This window comes from Chlamydotis macqueenii, chromosome 1 (genome assembly GCF_036417535.1).
Source record: "Chlamydotis macqueenii isolate bChlMac1 chromosome 1, bChlMac1.mat, whole genome shotgun sequence".
NCBI classification, from domain to species: domain Eukaryota; kingdom Metazoa; phylum Chordata; class Aves; order Otidiformes; family Otididae; genus Chlamydotis; species Chlamydotis macqueenii.
In genome coordinates, this window is record NC_141556.1 from 209,181,215 (window position 1) to 209,199,520 (window position 18,306).

General features: G+C 44.3%; 1 protein-coding gene across 2 annotated transcripts in view; it reads right to left on the minus strand.

The window, feature by feature from the left end:
* SYTL2 (synaptotagmin like 2) overlaps nucleotides 1-17,384 on the minus strand; it is a 63,083-nt gene extending 45,699 nt beyond the window's left edge. For both annotated transcript variants that reach the window (XM_086739692.1, XM_086739690.1), the window contains exons 1-2: nucleotides 17,169-17,384; nucleotides 1,363-1,797 (exon numbers count right to left, since the gene is read on the minus strand). In XM_086739692.1, coding sequence (XP_086595818.1) covers nucleotides 1,363-1,463 — 101 coding nt within the window. In that variant the 5' untranslated portion in view covers nucleotides 1,464-1,797; nucleotides 17,169-17,384. The remainder of the gene's footprint in view (nucleotides 1-1,362; nucleotides 1,798-17,168) is intronic.
* Nucleotides 17,385-18,306: the final 922 nt, after the last annotated feature.

An 18,306-nucleotide genomic window follows, 5' to 3' on the forward strand; every position in this document is an offset into this window, starting at 1 on the left:
CCATTTATTACACATTCGTTCATTTTGCAGAGGTTTTGATACTTGCAAACTGAATGCTTTTTTGAGGAAACCAAGCCAGTTGCATACCGAGTGTGCTTGGCCCTTAGACAATTATAAGGGTCCAAATCAACAGTCTTTTGGTCAGTAATGAATCATTTGTGTGGTAGAGGCATTTCAAGCAGGGAGTGTGCCAGAGTAAAAATCTCCAAACCACATATACTGTGGAATACAGGGCCCCAAGCAGCAACTGTTTTTATCTACTCGAATACTCTAAAAAACTCAGTATAATGCTCTGGTTTTGTTTAGTAAGGGTGGGCCTAAGGTGGTAGCTTCTGCAAGAAGCTGCTAGAAGTCGCTCCCCTTTGTTCAGTGGACTCGGCCGGGCCTAGGGCAGACTCGCTGCTGGCCAAGGCTGAGCTGATTGGTAGCAGAATGTTCCCTGATAAAGCCTCTGTGATAATGTATTTAAGAAGGGGAAAAACAGAAAAAAAGAAAAAAAAAAAAAAGAGAGAAGATTTGAAGCAGCTGAGCAGGGGCAGAGAGGGGGAGGCACGAGCCTTGTGGGCCTTGCAGGCCTCACCCTCTGGCCTCTCACAGCTGACTGGGCCTAACTCAGCCCAGCCCAGCTGCAAGAAGTGGAGAGGAGATGAGAAGTGAATGAGATGTAAAAAAGATCCTAAGAGGCGTCTGCCAGCCTGTTGTGAAAAATTTTTCTTGTGAGAGGAATGGCTGCAGACTCCAAGGTCAGTGAAGAAGGAGGGGGAGCAGTAATGCTGCTCCTGGCAGAGATTCCCCTGCAGCCCGTGGTGGAGCCCATGGTGGAGCAGGTTGTCCCCCTGCAGCCCATGGAGGCCCATGGAGGGGCAGAGATCCACATGCAGCCCATGGAGGACACCACACCAGGGGAGGTGGATGCCTGAAGGCGGCTGTGGAGGGCCCACTGGGACAGCCGTTCTGGAGGGACTGCACCCCGTGGAAGAGATGACCCACACTGGAGCAGTTTCACGAATGACTGTGGCCCGTGGGAGGGACCCCACGAAGGACCATGGGAGGAATGTGAGTTCTTCCCCCAACAATGAAGCAGCAGTGTAAAACAATGCATGATGAACTGACCGCAACCCCCATTCCCTCTTCCCCCCTGTGCCGCTCGGGGGGGAAGGTAGTAGAGTTACCAGTAACTTTTCTCCCTGTCCTTATCTCAAACCTCAAGCCAATTTTTTTTATATTATCTCCCCCTATTCTCTCAGAGGGTGGGGGGAGTGAGAGAGAGACTGCGCAGTCTGGTCCCGATCAGTGCTGAACTATGACATATATGAACTGTGTAGGCCTTCCCAGGACAATCTAGGACACAAGGTCCCTTACCTGACTCTCTCTTCTTCAGCTCTTTTAAGCTCTGCATCCCGTTGCAGCACCTTCATTATTGCCTCTTGTTCCTCCTCTGTTAGGAAGCTTAGGTCAATCATCTTGTTGTGTTTGTGGGGACCAGTAAAGCGTCCAGGAAGATCTTAAATCCTGCTGAGGAGGATCGTCTTGTAATCTGCTTCAAAGCTATGGAAGAACAGAAGTCTTCTCCAGCAGACACTGAGAAAGCTGGACCAAGTTACAGTCAGTGGTTTAAATAGTCCCAAATGTTGCTTTCTGGCAGTAGAGTATGTACATGCTTTCCTAGACGAGAGGCTTTTAGGAAAAAGTTGTATTCCTGCTTGCCATTGCAATGATGTCCTCTCAGCTTTGCTTCCTGGAATAACAGTTAATCGACCCAGCACATCCAATGTTCAAGAACAAACAAAACATCCCCTAAAAAAGAGACAAGGAAGAACAAGCTGTAATATCAGGGATCAAGGAAGTAGATTATGTATGCATTTTTAATTAAAAGAAACAAGTTTTTCAGTGTGATTAAACTATTTTCTGAAGTTCAAATGGTCACTTCAAGTCAAACCTGTTTTACAGGCCTCTTGAACAAGGCGACCATGAAAATATATTCCTTTCCAATATGACAGCTCACACCCTAAAATACAGAATCAAGTATCATTTGAATGACAACATTTTAAAGTAAGTGCATTTTAAGTTGTCCTTTAAGTCAGCAGAACAATTTAGAGGAGAGAGGGAAGGGGGAAAAAAAAAATAAAAATAAATCAAGAACACTTATCACATCCATTTAAGGTAAAAAAAAGGTGTAGTCACAAGCGTGCTCTTGAATATAGTCAATACAAGAAATCTGTGCCTATGGTTATCATACACAAGACAGGAACCAGATGTCTCTGAAGAAAAATTCACGGCTGCTTGCAGCCCTGATTTGCAGCAAAGCAGTGGACAGAGTGAGGCAGCCCAACGTGCATCCACGGCGCTCAGCTTCTGCCAGCTTGGATCACATCCATGAGCTCTCTTCACAAGAGCTAGAAGTTGGGGTTTGCTTATTTAAAGAAAGATTGCCTGAACTCCAGGAACAGAAGACTTAAAGGAAAAAAAAAAAACAACCACTTGGGCGAAAACTCACGAGTTTGCCATGCTGGCTTACGATTAGCACATTTCTCAGACACCATCTTTGCCAAGTCACCAACCAGAGCAGAAGTATTGTCCCATGAGAACAAGCCATTGCACTCCTGGACCCTACTCCACTCCTACCAAACTGTACCTTGCCCTCCACACCTGTCTTCCCACTCCAAGTCTTCAAAGACTCCTTTCCCCTTCCAGGAGATCAGAAAGGCAGCAGTCATCACAAGCCCTGGAGAAAAACCCCTGAGGAAGTCATAAAAGTTGCCAAGTGCAACATGTTGCAGCAGTGAGATGGGAGGAGGCTGGGAATGTGTTAGAGGAATTTGTATGCTCCAGTTCAAGACTTAAGAGGCATATTCTCCAATTGGTGCAATGCCTTTTTCTGCAGGGTTTTCTTCTATTTGTAATAAAAATGTGTATCGCCCATTAAAACTTCTCACATGATACTCAGAACTAAAAGCAACAGGTTTAAGAAATTACTTCCTCAGAATCTCCCCAAATGGGAACTCCATGACAGACTTTTGACCAAAACACTCTTTTCCCCAAAGCACACAACACTGCTCGCTGAAGGGTCAGGTACCAGGTTTGCCAAGCCAAGTTCCTTTCAGCAAGTCTTTTAAACTTTCTAGAAGCTGCTGGATGGATTCAGAACTAATGTGTCATCCTGAGTAGTTAACGTTAGCTCAGGAGGAAGTGAACCATTTCCAAACTAAGTGTGTTGAAGTCCAAGTCATTCCCCTTTCCTTTGTATCAGCCTCCGCTTCAGGAAGAAAAGTCAGGATATCTATGGTCACCATAGGCTGCAATACAATTTAATTTACAAGACATAAATGTAACTTTTACTCACAAAATTATACACTATCAGTGGTAACATGATGTGAGGAATATGATCTCATGTAGGCCCAAATCACTGTCCTACAGAACACACGGAATAAATCCAAAATAGCTTCTACATGGCCATCTTGAGTACGTGGAATTAGAAGTCATGCGGTGACATGAACCTCACTGCTTTATCCAAACCAAACTGCATTTACAAGCAGTAATTTAAAATATTGTTTTGCCTCTGTTTATAGGCCATGGTTCCAGAGGACTACTGGCAATCCCAACTGTCAAAGACAAAAACATCTCTTCTTCAAAAAAACCTCAGAGGAATGAAGGAGCAGGGCGGGGAGTCAGCTGTATCTGGAGTAGTCTCTTAGTGCCTCAGGGTAAGAGCATCATGACTGTAATGGAGCCAGAAAAAGAGAAATAAATAGTTCTACTTTAATGTAAGCCCAGTCCAACACTACCATCTGGCAGACAGGATGCTGACACCGTATTGATCTAATGAGCACTAAAATCATGCAATGAGTTGTTGCGCTTGCTCTTCTGGCCACAGAGTTCAACCAGGAGATTAAAACAAGATATTGGCACTGGCACTACTCAAAGGGAAACTTCATCTCTAAAGATGACAGCATTTCTTCCAGATGTGGAAGGCAGCTACAGCCAGGTTAATGATTACCTCTTCTACCAAAAGAAGAAGAAAAAAAAAAAAGGGATCCAACCACCTTCTGCATGCCGTTATGTTTGGCTGCCATATTTATCTTCTCCAGGATTCTCATTGTGATATTGTTCCGTGAGGTTGACATAACATTATCTCAAACAACCTGCCACCTGTAATTTTACTTATATTTAGAAAATTAGTTTTATAATTAGGCAGAAGTAAAAAATGAAAAAAAAAGCTTACTATAGAGCTACCAACAAACATAACAATGCTCATTTTTTTTTAGGGTCTACAACAGTACTCCTTCAGTTTACAAACAGGTATGGATATCTGTTTTGACTATCGTGTGCCAACTTTTCACACCATCTGATACACCAGTCAGCATCCCCAGCGCTAATCCAAAGCCCTGGGCGCTGACTGAATGGCATGCACGTAGCTGCCAGCAGGCACAGAAGCTTGCGTCGCAAGCACTAAACCTTGACAGCTAAAAACTGGAATCATCAAGGACTCTTCTTGTAAATCAGGCAAGTTTCTTGCCTCAGGTCAATCCAGTCTGCAAGAAAGCTGTTGTAGGAATGATGTCTTACCATGTCTTAGTCTTTATGCTTAAAGAAGGCTGAGGGAAGAAGTGTTATATTGTTTATTAGATTCATTAAAAAAATGTAGAAGAAATAGTTGGCTGCAGTCTTCATTAATGTCTCACAGTATTCAAATTAATAAAACTAGTGGAAGCAGAACTTCAATCCTCCCCAGCTGAACAACAGTTTGCAAGGGCTGTGCATCCACCGAGGCTGTGGGAGCTCACAGCAAGCTGCACTGCTACTAAACCTCCCAGATACCATCATGCTGTGGAGCAATTTCTGCAACTCAGGTTGCACTCCCACTTCCTGTTCCATCAGATGCGAGATGCCACCAAACCTGGCAGGGTCTTAACCATTCCTACATGAATTCTGATCCACTTGCCGTCATCCTGTACTCAGGTTTACATGGCATCCTATTAGTTGGTTTTGCTCCCACCCTAGGTTATCATAAAAAGCTTCCCCAGTCCCGAGTAGTGCAGCTGAGACCCTTAAGGTTCCTTTGCAAAGCTAACAATATAATGCTTCAGTTAAGGCATGCCTGAGTATCTGAAAAACTGGCCTCCAATCTCACCAGATAAGCAGTTGAAAAAACTAGCAATAATGAGTTGTTTGGGTTTTTTTTCCCCCCCTTTTAATGTGTATCATCCATACAGTGCAAATTGTCTCACATTTCAATATGATAACAAGTCTTTAATCACTGGAACCATGCCAGTCACAAACTGAAACCAGAGCCGTTTTTAGTCTCTTATGAACAAGGAGAAAACCTCTTTCTGTGTGTGGCGTACAGCCAACCTCATGAGACCAACTGGTACAAGTTACTGCAAGGCTGGCTTTCTGCAAAGATTGTAAGCACTGATTCTGAACACAGGCAGTAAAAACTGTTGGGTTAGAGTACAGCACCTGTTTTAAGACCTAACGCTAATTAAAAAAAAAAAAATTAAAAAAAACATATATATATATCAATGCCTCCCTTGAGTTCAAGTCACTCACTACCGCCACACCAAGCTCAATTCTTTTATTTCTTTTCTGACAAGTTTTTCTCTTAAAAGCCCCTGTACATGCTAAAAAGAACTGAGAGGGCTCAGTTTGTTTGGTGCTGCTGCAAGTTCAATGGAAAGTTCTCCTTTGCCAGGGAAATTTCCAGACCCAAGTTTCAGACTGATAAAATAATGGAAATTTATAGAAATACCACGTGGACTGATTTCTAGAGAAATGCTGTCATGTGCTATAGTCACATTTTTGAGTCTTGGGATATTTGGCATGATTTTCTTAAACCTTAAATTCAAGTGAAAGCACATAAAAATCTTCCCTTTCATAAAAGCTTTCTAATCCCTGTAATAAACAGGAATCTGAAATTATGTTTTATGTAACTCATACATGAAAGCTCCTATGTTTTGGCAATAAAAGAAACAGAAAGACGACCCAAAATTTAGTTTCTCCTGCACACTCTTAAGCCACTCACAACTTCCAAATGCTTTAGGTCAGGCACTGGTTGAAAATTTTCTTATAAAATTTCTCAAAACCTCTCAGGCAGTTATACAACTCAATTCCTTTAAGTAAGGCTTTACATTTTTTCTAGAACACAAGTCAAAACAGAAAGACAACCTTGTCCACAAACTTGTTCACCCTACAGAGAGCTCCGTTTGCCCCCCACCCCGCTGCTTTCTCCCAAGCACAAAAGGGGAACGTTAATTTGAATACTGCATTCCAAACGTTATGAGATATCACATTGCAAGGTACCACAACCATAGTTGAGATTTTAAAGTTTTTACTCAGTGTGTACACATGGGATGTAACAAGGGAGAGGCAAGGAAGAGGTTGGAGTAGTTTGCTGTGGCTGACATTAAGTTCATCAACAGGATCAGAACACAAACAGCAACACCCCAGAGTCAGCTGTTCTATCCAAATGGACAAAAATATTTTTGTATGTAGAAACCTCATAACATCCTAAATTGCAAAATTACTTTTGAAGTGCCTCTTGTACAGTAGGACTAAGCTGCTAGAGCTTTGCTCCAGAGAATCTGTCTTGCAGCCAATGTCTTCTAACAAGAGGAAGGTGGTGACAGTCAATCTTACACTTCTGGCTACTTTCACACCCCTGTTTGTGCCAGCTCCTTCAGTTGAACAATCACCTTGTAGGCCTGGCTGACCGGTAACTCTCATCTGTCTACATCGTCATCTCATAAAGCATTCAGTTACAAGAACCTATGGGCTCTTAAAAATGAGAGCATTTGGTTTTACGCGTTTGAAAGCTACACATTTTCCTAACTTTTTATCTTCACTGCCACAACGTATCAGCGCTAGCAAGGAGGATGAGTTGAAGTCCAGACACAAAACAATAGGAAGCTGAGGAAGACAGATAAATGGAATTGTGTAACTTAACAATTAGCATCTGCAGAGAAACTCATTATTCTCAGAAAAATATGTAACTAAGTTTGTCCTAGACCCATGCTCAGGAAATAATAATCCTTTGTTTTGAGGCAAGGAAGCCAAGAGCAACATTACGAGCAACAAGAGCTTTGCAGAATTGGCTCCTACCGCCCTGGGAGGTCACGTGAGGCAGTAAGGGTATCTCCGACCATGAGGCCTACAAGCTTTGCAACAAAAACAATCCAACCATCACACAAATTTTTTCTGTAAATACGTGTGGCAAATCCCATGAAGGGAGGACAGCTGATTAAGCCAAATGCTGGTGTTGACACAAGCACTAAAAGAATCATAGAATCACAGAATTGTTAGGGTTGGAAGGGACCTTCAAAGGTCATCTAGTCCAACCCCCCTGCAAGGAGCAGGGACATCTCCAACCAGATCAGGTTGCTCAGAGCCTCATCCAGCCTGGCCTTGAACGTTTCCAGGGATGGGGCTTCCACCATCTCTCTGGGCAACCTGTGCCAGTGTTCTACAACTCGCATCGTAAAAAAATTTTTTCCTAATATCCAATCTAAATCTACCCCCCTCTATTTTAAAACCATTACCCCTCGTCCTATCACAACAGGTCCTACTGAACAGCCTCTCCTCGTCTTTCCCGTAGGCCCCCTTTAGGCACTGGAAGGCCGCTCTCAGGTCTCCCCAGAGCCTCCTCTTCTCCAGGCTGAACAGCCCCAACTCTCTCAGCCTGTCCTCATAGGAGAGATGCTCCAGCCCTCTGATAATCTTCATGGCCCTCCTCTGGACCTTCTCCAACTGGTCCATGTCCTTCTTGTGTTGGGGGCTCCAGAAATGGACACAGTACTCCAGGTGGGGTTTCACCAGGGCAGAGTAGAGGGGGAGAATCACCTCCCTCGACCTGCTGGCCACGCTCCTCTCATCATGGACGTATTTGTGCAGATGATCACAGGATTATGGATTTCAGTTTGAGTAGTGGAGAAAGCAAAGCTGTGAACTTTCAATAGGGACTTAAGTCATCATTCAAGAGAGTTTTAACCATGATTGTCTGCAATGGTAAGGACCTGAACTTAAACACAAGAAGGCCTGTTGTCATTTTAATTCTTGAAGGAGCAGAAGATAAAAGATCATTCACTAAGATACGCGTATCTGTAGCAAATCCAGTTGCTCTCTCAAGAGGTGTTATCAGAGCATTTTCAAAGTGTTAACAGCTAAATGTACACAGCACATTGTATTTCCAGCAGTCCCAGAGATTAATTTAGAGAAGAGTATTTGCCAACATGTATGCTTAGTCAGTGGGAGGTACAGAAATTCTTATCTAGCTAGTTGCAGAGAGTGTGGGTGGAACAGAGACCGTGGCAGAAGTGGGGGATATCTATAATAAGGCAACATGGAAGTTGCTCTTACAAATACAGCAATACTTGATTTCATTTTAGTAATAAGCCTATGTGTTCTCCTGTGCAATATTCATTACAACACAGTTAAGGGAAAGAATCTACTTATCTGCAATTACGGGACCAGACAACTGCTCAAAACAGCCAGAATGGGGAAAAAAATTAAAAATACAATGCAACAAGCCTTCCTCACACCTTACCCTTCCTCAACAGTACCAAGATGATCCCTCTTGGTTTTAACCTGCAATCTTAAAATATTTTTACTGACAGGCGTATATAATCATCTTCAGCCAGCTGGAAGAGGAAGAAACGCAGCTATAGTAATGCAAGCACTTGAGAAAAATTCCACTTTTCTCCAGAAATATCTGCTTTGCTGGCCCACACGGCTCTGCCCATGATTTAATTTTACTTTTGTTTGGCAAGAAGACAAGACCTTCATCACTTTGAAGACTATACAGGCAATTGTTCTGCTTTACACAAAATTTACTCTGAACAACAGAGCACGATGTTAATAACAGAAAGAGGGTAAAAGTTAACAACTGAAAATTGGAAAAGAATGGAATAATTTGCTTTGGTTGTGGCTTAATCATTCTAATCACATATGGCAGCTTGCCATTTCTTTCACGGGGCTCGGATATTGGCAGCAGTGCCCAAGAACGCCAGTCTGCATACCTATTATGGTATACAACCATTAGGCCAGTGGTTTCAAGAGGATGTGGTCTCTGGAATAAGAGGTCTGTAAATTAAAGAGAAGCCTCAGAGGAAAATTGAGGTGTGCTTCTTTTCCCTGTGACCGCTGCTTGGCCAATTAACTACATATGCCAGGCTATTTGTGTTATGTTGCCATCAGCATAAAATTACTCAAAAACCCTGAATTTTGAAGCAGCTTCAAAGTTAGAGATTCCAGCAAGATAAGATCAATCATGTCAGCATATTTCATGGTAAATGTCAAGGTTCATCACATCTAGCTGTATTTCCTTGCACATTATCCCATTGGCACCTCGTTGTGGTTTAATCCCAGTACGCACATTGTTTGAATTGATAATAGTTTGTTTGCATGAACTTCATTCTTCCAGTTGCTAATTCTTTTCACCAAGAGTTGCAAGATAAAGAATATTTTCTCAGTGTAAGGGACTTGAAATATAATAATGAAGGTGGCTCAATCCTCTAGCTCTCTGAATGCAGAGCACTGTCTATTGCATCACAATCATTCTCGTCTCCCTTTACAGAGGGACTAGACTCCCTCCAAAAGCAGAAGTGTGGGGGGGCTCACAAAACTCAAGCTCCCATTGTTACTTTCTCATTCTTCACATCAGCATCAGCATTAGACCCACACAGAGCCCAGCTTAAGAGAGCTGCTTGAAAACAGATTTAAGTAAAACACCAAAACATTTAAGAGAGATTGGAAGAAAACTTCCCACCAAGTAATCAGTTATCTGACACACTTCTGCATTTACTGACCAGCTCTTTCTGAATGTTCTCCCAACATAATTACAAGACAGATTCAAATTCTAGCCAGGAAGTTCCACAAGAAACAGTCAGAAAACTGCTCTCCCTGCCAAAACCCGAAACTCATAATGCAAGTAATTGATTAATTCCCTAAAAAAGTTTTGTTAAGATGCCAATGGCTTCCTTTCATTTTACAGGAAAGAAGTGCTCACCCTCTCCTTGGATGGAGAGGGTGAGAGGAGATGAGATGGGTGAGATGGAGACTTGCTATCTTAAATGTACAGATTCAGTATGGAAGATAAAAGCAAGAAGGGGCAAAGAGCACCTCCATTCCCTTCTCACAAGCTTTTACTACGGAGTGGAAAATACAGCTACTCTTCTTCTCACCCCCGATGTCTCACAAAGAGTATTTGCAGATAACCAGGAGCTGCCAAATCCCTTTCCTTTCCTTCCCTTGCCCCATTCTTCCAAAAAACCTGGAGAATCATAGAATGGTTTGCATTGGAAGGGACCTTTAAAGGCCATCCAGTCCAAGCCCCCTGCAAGGAGCAGGGACATCTCCAACCAGATCAGGTTACTCAGAGCCCCATCCAACCTGGCCTTGAATGTTTCCAGGGATGGGGTTTCCACCGCCTCTCTGGGCAACCTGTGCCACTGATCCACCACCCTTAGCGTAGAAAATTTTTTCCTAATATCTAATCTAAATCTACCTCCCTCTATTTTAAACCCATTACCCCTCGTCCTGTCACAATAGGCCCTGCTGAAGAGTTTTTCCCCCATCTTTCCTGTAGGCCCCCTTGAGGTACTGGAAGACCACTATAGGGTCTCACCTGAGCCTCCTCTTCTCCAGGCTGAGCAGCCCCAACTCTCTCAGTCTATGTATTCTAGTTTGAGGTTGGGCATTCTCTGCACTAGGCCAATGCATATTGTTTCTTGATGCAAGTCAAACAAAAAACATCTGTTACATACTAGGAAGTCCTTAAAAAAAAAAAATTATAAAGAAAGGCTCAAGTGTCAGAATTCCCCCAGGCAGAGTGTGCTGTGAGTGTACTTTTCCCTCATACAGCTTAGGCTTTCCTTCACTTAGATGCCTGTACATACAGGAAATCTGACAGGAGCTTACCCAAAAATATTGGAATGACAAGGCGTCTCTGCCTGGTTTGCAATTTCTCCTGTGCTACTGGAATTTTAAGAAGGCAACTAACCTATATTCCCCTGCTCTCTGCTTTGAAAAATCCCAGATTCCGTGAACAGTAAATCATATAACTAGTGATGTACTTTACTTTGTTTTCTTCCTAGGCAGGTGGTCACAAAGTCTCCATCGTACTTTTAAGATGTTTTCTACTTTAAATCCCTTGATATGGATGGTCAAAGCGTAGTGCTGTGTAACTGATTAAAAAAAAAAAAAAAAAAAACAATCCTGTTAAGTGTTCTTGGTTTTAGCAAATTGTATTGTTAAGCAAATTAAAGTTACAGTGTTCCCAATGTAGAAGTGTTGACAAATTTTGATACTGGCAAGTACTTGGGTACATTTTAGCTAGGACTGTATTCTGGAAAATGTACCACTCAAGAACTGAAGTGTGCAAAACCGCGTGACTAATTAACAAGTATTTCCTATCAGTGGCTACTGGGAAGTGACACACTTCCTGCATCTTGGTTAGATAATCTTTTCTACGTGAGAGCAAAGAACACCAAGCTGCAGTCTACACAGTGTAGTACTGACTCTTTGCTAATGCAGGCTTTCTAACAAGAGGGCTTTACTAAGGGCCTAGCAGCACTGATGCAAAGAAATGCATGTTACAAACAGCAAACATGGATTTGCATTCAAATACTTAGACTAATGCTCACTCTGTTGAGCTGCCAGTTAAGAAATTTTATAGAGCAGTTTCAGCCTTGGACACCAATTGGAAAACTCTTAAGTATACAGTTTCTGAAGAAACTTTGAAAAAGTTTCATTTCAAAGTCTGTCCGCATGACTTCTCTGGTGATTTTCAAACCATTGTTATAGAAATCTATTAGTCAGTATCTGTTGCATCCCCATGACTTTAAGAGTCTCCACTTTCACTCCTCATTTGCCTGGAGGTGATGAGTTAGTTGAGCAAAGACAGCCATCAGCACTGGCAGACTGATTTTCCTCCACTGTGTTTGTAAAACTAGGAACCTGTAGATTAATTAATTCAAGGCCAGGTTGGATGAGGCTCTGAGCAACCTGATCTGGTTGGAGATGTCCCTGCTTCTTGCAGGGGGGTTGGACTGGATGGCCTTTAAAGGTCCCTTCCAACTCTAATGGTTCTATGATTCTATCCTTCTAACCATTCTACGGTTCTATAATAGGTCGCCTGTATATGCATCACTTTGATCTGCCCTAAAGCATCGTCACAGCCAACTGCTCAGGCCACTGCTGCTAGCAGTTCCTCTGCAGGAGGGTGCACAGTACAGATTTGTGGTACAGGTTGCGCACAAAAGTGCCAAGTCAGGAGGGCAACGTTTGACATCATCTTTGCCTCCCCTGAGGGAGGCCACTGATCTCAGCTTCACCAGAGCAGCTTTGCCCGTAGCCCAACAGAGATCACACTGAACATTGCAAAAGGCACTCCGTCATCCTCAGACACCATTAACTGTATAAACAGGTAGCTGTGGGAAACAAAATCATCCCTCACTCACCTAAATCACTAGCTAACTTGTCACTGCAGCCCCCACTGCTTTTCAGCCCACCTTGTTATTGTAACCAATTCCTCGCGTGCACAAAGAACCAGCAAACAAAATGAGCCCTTCAGCTGTCCTTTCTCACGAGGACTGACTAACCGCTGACTTTAAACACTCACTCATGCAAGTTTAAGATTAAAATTACCCAGCTAATAATTGATGAAGGCTTGCGTCAATTAATCTGGTCCTTGCTGCAGTAACGGAGGCACACACCTACCTGAAAACAGGGCCTTACACAGAATCCAATTACTAGCAGAAATCGGGTGCCAGAGGAAAAAGGAATGTTCTTTAGGAATCCCACAGTCACAGAAACAAGAAGGAAGCTAAAGAGGGAGGTGGGAGAAAAAGCACTTTGGAGAAATTTCCAAATAAGTTAAAAATCAAAATGGTTAAAAAAAGCTAGCCTACAGTCTGCAGACAGAACAGTCAGATTCAGATGTCATTCTAGTCACCAAAATTAACTTAACTCTGAAATAAAAACTTAATTGCAAAGGTTATTGTTGTTTTTTTTAATAGATGCATTTAAAAAAAAAATTTACTATAGCTCCCTATTAAGAAAAGCACTCATATCCCTGTGCATAATGATGTTTTAATGGATAGCCCCGTATCTGCTAGCAGGTTTATTCTGGCCGAGTCGAAACCAGCAAGCAGCAACGTCAATCCTCCTTAATAGTGATATTAAATTGCAAGAATAACAGGAAGTCTATCAGCCATGAAAACTTCACTCATAAGATTGTTTGCACTGCTGGGCTGGGCTACATCATGCAAAACCCAGTCTTTTCCCTGTCTGGTACAAGTTTCACTGAATACTTACGGCCACATCCAAACAGAACACTCGAGCGTCGAAAGGCAAGGTGTGCTACGATGCAAGGAGCCTAAAAGGGCATAAGAGCAGCTAAACCCAGTTGCTACACATAAGAAGACAGCAGTAGAGAAAAGTTTCTGTAGCACCTTACAGTTGCACTGGATGAAGTTCGGCGTCAGAAAAAAAAAATATAATAAAATCATACAGCATGAATGGGATTTGCCTTATAAATGCTGCTGAACAGCACCAGGGATAGGAAAGATGGAGAAGGTGGTTGTGATGAAAATTGTTTCTCAGACACAGGGAGCAAAATCCGGAGTTTAGAGTCTGTGAGGCTGGGGTTTGGAGGATAATGCCTGGCCCTGAGCAGGTATTTAGTTTTGCAGGAGTGGCTCCTGCTGTAAGAGCATAGCTATGCAAGGTGTTAGCTCCCTCTTGCCCAATGGCTACAGCACATACCCTGGAAACAGCCAAAACCAGAGCCCCCAAAACCACTTAACCCAAGAAGATTCAAACTCACATCCCCTTGTTTACCAAAAACATACAAAAGTCTCTGAAGGTTTCACTTGGTTCACTTCTAACAGTTCCCAGGGCTGCACTACCATGGATTAACCACCCATCTCACCAAATGAAGGTTAGCTTAAGGCAATGTCACAGCCTTGCAAGCAGAAACAAGAACACAGGTCTATTTCTCTCCGTCAGGTTACTGCATTACAAATCAAACTCCCTCTCCCGACTTCCCTCCTCTTCCAGCCAGCCCTGCGTTCCTGGCTACGCAGCCGTCCAGTTCTAGTAGAGCAGAGGGAAGCGGAGAGTAACCCACGGGTATTAATTTTTAAACCAGGTCTCTTGATCTCCAGACAAGTACTCTAATCACTCTGAAACAAGGCAAGTTCAGTGACATTTCCACTAACATAAATTATCCCCGGCTTGCAAAAACAAACAAACAAAACAATCCAACCCACAAGTCTAAGAGCTACATAGTCACCCAGTACCAAGGTAGGATATAGGCAACCTGCTGTCAAAAAAAAAAAAAAAAAAAAAAAAAGGGCCGTAACAGTTTTGTGTGGGCAGGACCAGACCAGAAGGTCAAGGACTCACTACTTCTGGTTGTTTGACAGATTTCTGGACTTAGCATAAATCATTTAAATTCTGTAGAGAAGAAAATAGCTTAAATTTAGTAGAGAAGAAAATGACACTGTCCCACGTGATATCCCTCTCTCTAAACTGGAGAGACATGGATTTGATGGAAGGTCCACTCAGTGCTAAGGAATTGGCTCAAAGAGTTGTGGTTAACGGCTCGATGTCCAAGTGGAGACTGGTGACGAGTGGCGTTCCTCAGGGGTCGGTATTGGGCCCGGCCCTGTTCAACATCTTTGTCAGCGACATGGACAGTGGGATAGAGTGCACCCTCAGCAAGTTTGCTGACGACACCACGCTGTGTGGTGCGGTCAACACGCTTAGGGGAGGGATGCCACTCTCAATGCAATCAACAGAGTCAATAAGGAGACCTTATACCATGAAGTAAGAATCTAGCACAGCCAGTTGCTGTACCCAGGTGAATTGCAATGACTCCCTAGCACAAGAATGAAGCATGAATAAGTCTGCTAAAATCAGCTGTCACTCACTTTATGCCCAGATAAGCTAAAGAACTCGAGACTGCTCATACAGCAAATGCAAGATCGCTAGCTTGACATACCATGAAGCATTCAGGTACTGGAAGACCAAACTAAGGAGCCTCCTTAAATTGACTTATAAGCAACCTAAATAAGCTGACTTTAAATGTAACAGGTGATGGACTTTGAGCACCAGAAGGTTGCCTACTACTTTTAGCAGTTACCTGTTAGTCAGCCATCCTGGAAGAAGAGCACTTGCTGTGCAGAGAAACAATTTGTTTACTATGGTGCAAAGCAAGTCGTTATTGAATGAAGACTGACTTCCATAGGACAGAACCATCACTTTTATTTAAAGAAAAATAAAATTATATGGGTTTTTTCCTACTGAGAGACTGTGAATTACTTTTAGGTCTCCCTGCAAATAATGTTTTCTTAATCGGTTTCTGTTTGAAGTCTGTTCTGTTCACCACTGGGAAAGCTGATTCCTTTCTGTCAGGAGCACAGGAAACATGATGCAGAGTAGAAAACAAGCAATTCCTTCAACTTCATCCCACTGTTCAGCTTCCTGGTTAAGCTTTTTTTCCTAGCTGCAACAGTTAAAATCTCACCTTCTCTACAAGCATCAAGGGCTTTCTCCAAGTACTAAATTGGAGCAGGACTTCCACCTGGGAATCTGGCAAGTGTCTCCTGCAAAATAACAGGAGTTTACTCCAGAGAATGTATCTGTCTCTGGTCTTTACCCAGTGCTTCAGAGAAAAGAGAAATTCACCTTTCTGTCATTCATTTAAGGGGACAATGGAGTGTTGTTTACTCTGGCACTGGTAAACAAGAACATGAAAATCTATTTCACTGAATTTTAAAAGCTTGATAGTGAAGCCAATATCTGGGTTGCAAAAGATGCTGAAAGGAAATTTCTTTAACAAGAGACAGGTGCAATGACAGCTTCAGACCATTCAAGAGTGTGCCTTGCAGCCAAAGCAGAGGCGTGCTGCGCCCATAAGGTAGAATCAAACTAAGCAAGATTCTTATTATTTCCTTGCCTTAAACCCAGACACAAGCACACTAAAATATGGTAATTGGTAACAGTGCATAAGAATTTTCTAACATTGTAACTTTACTACTAGTAGTATTATATAACATAGCTATGCATAAATAAAGAAATAACACGTAAGTGCAAATGGTCAGAGAGTTGCTGTGTACTTGCCCAAACAATGCCCAGGAAAACACGTGCAAATAGCAAAATCTGCAAGATAAGAGCAAATGATATAGCGTGGGCAGGAAAGATGTCAGACAAAACCAAAATAAACCTGCAGAACATAGAGGAGATATTTATTTTGAAGGATTATTCTGGTTCCATTCGGCACAAGAAAGATGCCTAGCAAAACTAGAGTAGAGACTTACTCCCCAAAATAATGTGAACTATGTCAAAGCGAGAACACTCCCTTTTCTTCCAGGAAGGCAGCAAGGTGCATAAGACACTAACAGTACTCAAAGAAAGACGGTAATTCATGAAAATCACAAAACCTTCACTTTGACTCCAGCTTCTCTTGCCAAAGAGCCCTCTAGCACTTTGCCTTGACCTCAGCAGCAGAGACCATCAAGAATGGCAGTCATGAGTGCTATGGGCATCAGCTCCACGGCACCGTGTACTCCTAAGTTTACTACCACTTACAGATGTGATTGTTAAATGTAGTGATAATGACTGATGGTAATTAAGAACTAATGACTGGAAATCTGTATTGTTGATATATATCAGTTTAGTAAAGCAGCTTGATTCATCAGTCTTTTGAACACTCCATCACAGAGATCTCCATCTCTCTGACACATGTAAACATGCAAGTATTTTGTTGCAGCACTTTGTGTCTTTTATGAAAGAAAATCAAGTTTCTTTTCAGAGCACCTGTCAAGCATGTTTTAAGTCCCCTCCCCTTAGACTTTTAAGAAAGTTTAGCAATACCTGTCTTGTCACTTGACAATCCATCCCCAGATTTAAGTGACCTTTATCCCGCAACGCCAACCTTACACACGGATGCTTCTGCTCACGTAGGAGAGACGCACCTGAGCGCATCAAGACTTTCAGGCCAGCTCCAATTCTGCGAGCCGCTCCAGAGCTAGCGTGGAAGGCGCAATTATTTCAGTGTTTCAAAAGTGCTGACTATTTACATAAAGGTCATTAACACAGAGTCCTTTTACTAAAAGAGGCCTCCACAGAAGCCAGGCACGGGTCAGGATTTACAGCTGCTGTGCTCTCACCACCAGACAGGAGCTCCCTCCAGCAGAACACGGATGTCCCACGGCGCGGCCCGCCTTCAGCCCGGCGCTCGAGGTGGCTTCCGAGGAAATTCGGTGACAAGCGGCGCTTCCCTCCGGCTTTAGCCACAGGAGCCGGGCAGGGCGATCTCCCCCGCCCCCGGGTGACCGCAGCGAGGACACTCGAGCGGGGGGCAGCCCGGGTGCCCAAACCGTGGTGTCAGGGCTCCTCCGCAGCCAACAGACCCATCCTCACGCCGCTTGGGCCACCCCCCCGCCGCAGCTGCCCCAGCCCCTCCCTCCGGTCTCCGGTACCTGGGCCCCGCCGCTGCCCCACGCCGCCTCCCCGCCGCTGTGACGGGAAGGGCGGAGGCGGCGTGGGGCGAGGCGGCCCCGCTCCCCTCCCTCCCCCCCCACCCCGCAGCCGGGCCAATGGCGGCGCCGCGGCCCGCAGAGAGGGGGCGGCTCCCCGCGGCCCGGCCCGCCCCACGCCGCACTCGTGTTCGTGTCACCTGCGGCTGCGAGAGCCCCGGGGTGGGGGGCACCAGGGCGAGCGGTGGGGCTCCGTCCTGGTCGCAGCGGAAGCCTCCGGGGCGGATTTGAGCGGGAACTTTGAGGCAGAAGCTGGGCGAGGCGGGCTCAGCCCGCAGCGGGAAGCGGGTATTTCACATGAAATCCACGCAGGGAATGTCCACCAAGGGAACACCACCAAACTGCGTGGTGCCCACGCTGGGGGGGAGGGAGGCCATCCAGAGGGACCTCGACAGGCTGGAGAGGTGGGCCCGTGCCAACCTCATGAAGTTCAACAAGGCCAAGTGCAAGGTCCTGCACCTGGGTCGGAGCACGGAGGAGGCAATCGCAGGCTGGGTGGAGAATGGATCGAGACCAGCCCTGAGGAGAAGGACTTGGGGGTGCTGGTGGATGAGAAGCTCAAGATGAGCCGGCAGTGTGCACTTGCAGCCCAGATGGGCAGTTGCATCAAGAGGAGCAGGGCCAGCAGGTCAAGGGAGGGGATTCTGCCCCTTTACTTCACTCTGGTGAGACCCCACCTGCAGTACTGTGTCCAGTTCTGGAGCCTCCAACATCAGAAGGATGTGGACCAGTTGGAGAGGGTCCAGAGGAGGCCACAAAGATGACCAAA